This window comes from Babylonia areolata, chromosome 17 (assembly GCF_041734735.1).
Source record: "Babylonia areolata isolate BAREFJ2019XMU chromosome 17, ASM4173473v1, whole genome shotgun sequence".
Taxonomy (NCBI): Eukaryota; Metazoa; Mollusca; class Gastropoda; order Neogastropoda; family Buccinidae; genus Babylonia; species Babylonia areolata.
This window is the reverse complement of record NC_134892.1, coordinates 478,629-485,000: the sequence shown is the minus strand read 5'-3', so window position 1 is coordinate 485,000 and position 6,372 is coordinate 478,629. Positions and strand designations below refer to the sequence as shown.

Sequence of the window (6,372 nt, the reverse complement as noted above, 5' to 3'; positions counted from 1 at the left end):
CTGTCTGTCTGTCTCTGATCCCCACCCTCTGCTGTCTGTCTGTCTGTCTGTCTCTGATCCCCACCCTCTGCTGTCTGTCTCTCTCTGATCCCCACCCTCTGCTGTCTGTCTGTCTCTGATCCCCACCCTCTGCTGTCTGTCTGTCTGTCTGTCTGATCCCCACCCTCTGCTGTCTGTCTGTCTGTCTGTCTCTCTGATCCCCACCCTCTGCTGTCTGTCTGTCTCTCTGATCCCCACCCTCTGCTGTCTGTCTGTCTCTCTCTGATCCCCACCCTCTGCTGTCTGTCTGTCTCTGATCCCCACCCTCTGCTGTCTGTCTGTCTGTCTGTCTCTGATCCCCACCCTCTGCTGTCTGTCTGTCTCTGATCCCCACCCTCTGCTGTCTGTCTGTCTGTCTCTGATCCCCACCCTCTGCTGTCTGTCTCTCTCTGATCCCCACCCTCTGCTGTCTGTCTCTGATCCCCACCCTCTGCTGTCTGTCTGTCTCTCTCTGATCCCCACCCTCTCCTGTCTGTCTCTCTCTGATCCCCACCCTCTGCTGTCTGTCTGTCTCTGATCCCCACCCTCTGCTGTCTGTCTCTGATCCCCACCCTCTGCTGTCTGTCTCTCTGATCCCCACCCTCTGCTGTCTGTCTGTCTCTGATCCCCACCCTCTGCTGTCTGTCTCTCTCTGATCCCCACCCTCTGCTGTCTGTCTCTCTCTGATCCCCACCCTCTGCTGTCTGTCTCTCTGATCCCCACCCTCTGCTGTCTGTCTCTCTGATCCCCACCCTCTGCTGTCTATCTGTCTCTGATCCCCACCCTCTGCTGTCTGTCTCTCTCTGATCCCCACCCTCTGCTGTCTGTCTCTCTCTGATCCCCACCCTCTGCTGTCTGTCTGTCTCTGATCCCCACCCTCTGCTGTCTGTCTGTCTCTGATCCCCACCCTCTGCTGTCTGTCTCTCTCTGATCCCCACCCTCTGCTGTCTGTCTCTCTCTGATCCCCACCCTCTGCTGTCTGTCTCTCTCTGATCCCCACCCTCTGCTGTCTGTCTGTCTGTCTCTGATCCCCACCCTCTGCTGTCTGTCTGTCTGTCTCTGATCCCCACCCTCTGCTGTCTGTCTGTCTCTGATCCCCACCCTCTGCTGTCTCTCTCTGATCCCCACCCTCTGCTGTCTGTCTCTCTCTGATCCCCACCCTCTGCTGTCTGTCTCTCTCTGATCCCCACCCTCTGCTGTCTCTCTCTGATCCCCACCCTCTGCTGTCTGTCTCTCTCTGATCCCCACCCTCTGCTGTCTGTCTCTCTCTGATCCCCACCCTCTGCTGTCTCTCTCTGATCCCCACCCTCTGCTGTCTGTCTGTCTCTCTCTGATCCCCACCCTCTGTTGTCTGTCTCTGATCCCCACCCTCTGCTGTCTGTCTCTCTGATCCCCACCCTCTGCTGTCTGTCTCTCTGATCCCCACCCTCTGCTGTCTGTCTGTCTCTCTCTGATCCCCACCCTCTGCTGTCTGTCTGTCTCTCTGATCCCCACCCTCTGCTGTCTGTCTCTCTGATCCCCACCCTCTGCTGTCTGTCTCTGATCCCCACCCTCTGCTGTCTGTCTGTCTGTCTCTGATCCCCACCCTCTGCTGTCTGTCTGTCTGTCTCTGATCCCCACCCTCTGCTGTCTGTCTCTCTGATCCCCACCCTCTGCTGTCTGTCTGTCTCTCTGATCCCCACCCTCTGCTGTCTGTCTCTGATCCCCACCCTCTCCTCTCTGTCTCCTCAGCTTCATTCGTTCATTCTTAAATCCCTCTCTCCGCCTCCTACTCTTCTTGAGACAGATACAGACAGAGGGAAAAGTTGACAGAGAAAGACGGAAAGAGAAGGGGTGGAAAAGATACAGACAGACAGACAGACAGAGGGAAAAGTTGACAGAGAAAGACGGAAAGAGAAGGGGGAAAGATACAGACAGACAGACAGACAGACAGAGGGAAAAGTTGACAGAGAAAGACGGAAAGAGAGGGGGGGGGGGGGAGATTCTGACAGAGGGAAAAGTTGACAGAGAAAGACGGAAAGAGAAGGGGGAAAAGATACAAACAGACAGAGGGAAAAGTTGACAGAGAAAGACGGAAAGAGAAGGGGGAAAAGATACAAACAGACAGAGGGAAAAGTTGACAGAGAAAGACGGAAAGAGAGGGGGGGGGGAGATTCTGACAGAGGGAAAAGTTGACAGAGAAAGACGGAAAGAGAAGGGGGAAAAGATACAGACAGACAGAGGGAAAAGTTGACAAAGACGGAAAGAGAAGGGGGAAAGATACAGACAGAGGGAAAAGTTGACAGAGAAAGACACCAGACACAAAGAGAATGAGAAAGCAACACAAAGAGAGTGTGTATTGGAGAGAGGGAGAGAGACAGAGACAGGGAGAGACAGAGACTGAGACACAGAGAGAGACAGACACAGAAAGAGACAGAGAAAGAAAGAAAGAGAAAGAGGGTGAGACTGAGAAAGACAGTGAGACGGAGAGAGAGAGAGAGAGAGAGAGACAGAGACAGACAAACAGAGAGAGAGACGGACATTGACACGGACATTGTTTAATTGCCATTGACAATACTATCCTTTGGCAAGGGGGACAATGTATGAACAAAAGAATGACGGCGGTTTACAGAAAAATTAACACATTGCTAACAGAAAAAAAAACAAAAACAAGAAAGGCAAGGCCTTCAAGACTCACTTGTGATACACTTTTAAAAAAATCCAATTTTTTATGTATTGAGTATAATGCATTTACTGTTATATTTATATTTTTTGTATTCTCTAAACTTGGCACTTTGATCTGATATTCGACCCAACAAAGGATCTGTCATTATTATCATTTTTTGTTCAAACAGGAACTTCTTTTGTTAAGCATGGAAGTTTTATTTATTGCAAACGTTTTGGTGAAGATAGCAGAACAAGGGAAATTACTCTGCTGGGAACTTAGTTTGCTTTAAACTGATCTTTCTCATCTTAAACATTACATTTTGAAATTATACTCAATACATAAAAAGCTTGGATTTTTTTTTAAAGTGCATCACAAGTGAGTCTTGAAGACCTTGCCTCTCTTGTTTCAAAATGTAATGTTTAAGATGAGAAAGATCAGTTTAAAGCAAATTAACTCCACTAGCATTACAGAGTAATTTCCCCTTTTTACTATCTGAACCAAAACGTTTGCAAAATAAATAAAAATTCCATGCTTAGCAAAAGAAGTTCCTGTTTGAACAAAAAATGATAATAATGACTGCTCTAGCTGTTGGGCCAGAATATCGGATCAAAGTGCCAAGTTTAGAGAATACAAAAAATATAAATATAACACTAAATGCAGTTTGCATATAATTAGGCTTCATTCTTTATTTTTTTGTGCCAATCCCAGAAGGGCAATATTGTTTTAAACAAGATGACTGGAAAGAACTGGATTTTTCCTATTTTTATGCCAAATTTGGTGTCAACTGACAAAGTAGTTGCAGAGAAAATGTCAATGTTAAAGTTTACCACGGACACACAGACACACAGACACACACACACACACACAGACAACCGAACACCGGGTTAAAACATAGACTCACTTTGTTTACACAAGTGTTTACACTTTGTTTACTTTGTTTACACAAACAAAATACCGGAAGGAGAAAATGAACAGATCCATGCTCAAGACAGCTGCTGTGAAAGGGAAATAATCACATCTCTTGTCACTACTATATACCATATGCAGTTGTGTCCCTTGAAAATGCACCATGCAAGGGAAACGCACGTCGTGCTCGTGTGGTCGGCTGGAAACTGGGAGGTAAGTAGGAAGCTTTCTACCCCTCTCCCTTCACACACACACACACACACACACACATATATATATATATATATATATATATATATATATATATATATATATATATATATATATATATATATATATATATATATATATATATATATATATATCAGCTTTTATCTGATATTTCGATATATTCCGAGGATATTTGACATGTACGTGTGTGTCTTGGGGGCCTTTTCGCAGGCTTTCACCACTAACCACTACTCTTTGGACATTGCTGATCGTTACTCAGAAGCCCGAGTGTTTTGCTTGAATTATACTAATTTATAGAGCTTCAACAATAAGCGCTTAGCAAAATGCCTTTATACATAAATGAATAAACTTCATCACGTCAGTGAATTAATGGCAGGTCTTTGACTGATATCTAACTTCTGCTGATCACTAAGTGACAGTGTTGAATTGCTTTTGTATTTGATGGTTATGTGTGTGAGGTGGCTGGTGGGAGGGGGAGGTGTATTTGATGTGTGTGTGAGGTGGCTGGTGGGAGGGGGAGGTGTATTTGATATGTGTGTGAGGTGGCTGGTGGGAGGGGGAGGTGTATTTGATGTGTGTGTGAGGTGGCTGGTGGGAGGGGGAGGTGTATTTGATATGTGTGTGAGGTGGCTGGTGGGAGGGGGAGGTGTATTTGATGTGTGTGTGAGGTGGCTGGTGGGAGGGGGAGGTGTATTTGATATGTGTGTGAGGTGGCTGGTGGGAGGGGGAGGTGTATTTGATATGTGTGTGAGGTGGCTGGTGGGAGGGGGAGGTGTATTTGATATGTGTGTGAGGTGGCTGGTGGGAGGGGGAGGGGAGAAGGAGGTGATAATCCGGCGAGAATTATTCAGTTTGGTTTTCGTCTGTTAGTTTTGGCAATGCTGAATCCTGGAAGAAAGTTTGTTTTATCGGATCCGTGGAACTTTATTGCAACAAGGTCAGTATGTCTTAAACATTACAAAAGCTCTTTTTCCCGTGTTTTTTTTTTTTTTGTTGTTTTTTTTTGTTGGTTGTTGTTGTTTTTTATTGTTTAGGTTTGTTTTGTTTTTTTTGTTTGTTTGTTTTTTTTTTGTTGTTGTTTTCGTTTTGTTGTTGTTTTGTTTTGTTTTTTTGTTTGTTTGTTTTGTTGTTTTTTTTGTTTCCGTCGAAGAAGTTCGTAGACGAGTTGATTGTTGGTATTGAAACTTATTATATCAACCTACATTAATACGTCTCTTGATTATAGTGCATTCCAGAGCTGAAAGGAAGGAGAGCCACATTTGATGTCATTGCTATGTTGACAACAGGATTTACAACACGTTTCCAGTTTGATCAAAAGTTGGCCAACTACTGAACGTGGCTGTGTCAAAACCATCAAGGTTCAACAGTAAATTAATGGATCACAACATATCTGCTAGTTGCAGATCAACAAAATGTAGATCCTTTAGCTGTTGATCTACACTAGTAGATCTACGTGTTTGCCTATATCAGACGTCGACATTGCAACGCAGATCTAGATCTATTCATCGCATATCCTCACATCTCGCAAGGTGTTATGTAATTATTCGATGCATACGATGGTAGCTTGAGACACGGCAGGAAGAGGGGTGGTGGGGGTGTGGAGGGGGGTATAAAGGGGTGGGCAGTGGTCAGAAGAAGCAGAGCGGTAGGGGGGAGGGGGTTGGTGGGGGGGATGAGTGTTGGCGTTTTCAAAGAAATAAACAGAAAGCATCTCACCATTCTCGCCACAGACAAAACAAACCCACACGAGCTGTTTCACTTACCTTCACGCTTTTTCAGCAAGCCTTCGAAATAGTCCAAGCCAAACTGGTAAATGTTCTCCGGCTGGGACCTCAGCACTTCTCTGGAGAGTCCTTCCAGAATGTTTTGGAAGCCTCTTGGCGCTCTTAACTTGGTGTTGGAAAAAGGAACTGACATGTTGTTGTTTTTCCTGTTCGCAAACTGCACGATATGGTCAAATATTAGATATGAAAAGAGAAACAGCGACCAAAAGCAGATACAGATGTCCCAGGATGATGTTGTTGTTGTTGCTGGTGGTGGTAGTGGTGATTTTTTTTTTTTTTTTTCTCCAACCTCAGTGCTGCGCTGCCAGAACTAGAACTACACATCCCGCCAGAAGTTGGCATCAAGGTCAGGGTCGTAGCCTAGCGGTTTTCCGCTGTTCGTTCCATGGAGTATTTGCCTGTCTGTCTGTCTGTCTATCTATCTATCTCTTTTTCATTTACTTATTATTTTTATTCATTATCTATTTTTGTATATTTTTCCAGTTAGTAGTCTTTTGGTGCAAAGATAAAAGATGTGATCCACCATTTCTGTTTCCCAAACAGTCCGAGTTACGGTAATCGTTCGGTTATTGTTCACATCAAAAATACTCAGTTCCAAGTTGTGGAAAGCTGCTTGCTCGGCTGACAAATATAAATTGAATCGCAGCATGTTGTCGACGGTTTTCAGCGCCTCTCTCTCTCTCTCTCTCTCTCTCCATAATGTGTCCACCTGTCCATACCCCTATTATTAATTTGCTACCTTTTCTATTTCTGATATGTGTGTTTTAAGGTTTATCATGATTTTCT

The 6,372-nt window shown here is 44.9% G+C and overlaps 1 protein-coding gene across 1 annotated transcript in view; it reads right to left on the bottom strand.

Annotated features, from left to right (window-relative positions):
• The window catches only part of LOC143291370 (uncharacterized), a 222,137-nt gene extending 216,418 nt beyond the window's left edge, over positions 1-5,719 (bottom strand). Inside the window, exon 1 of the mRNA XM_076601211.1 lies at positions 5,566-5,719. Within this exon, the coding sequence (XP_076457326.1) occupies positions 5,566-5,719 (154 nt within the window). The remainder of the gene's footprint in view (positions 1-5,565) is intronic.
• Between the last annotated feature and the right edge of the window lie 653 nt (positions 5,720-6,372).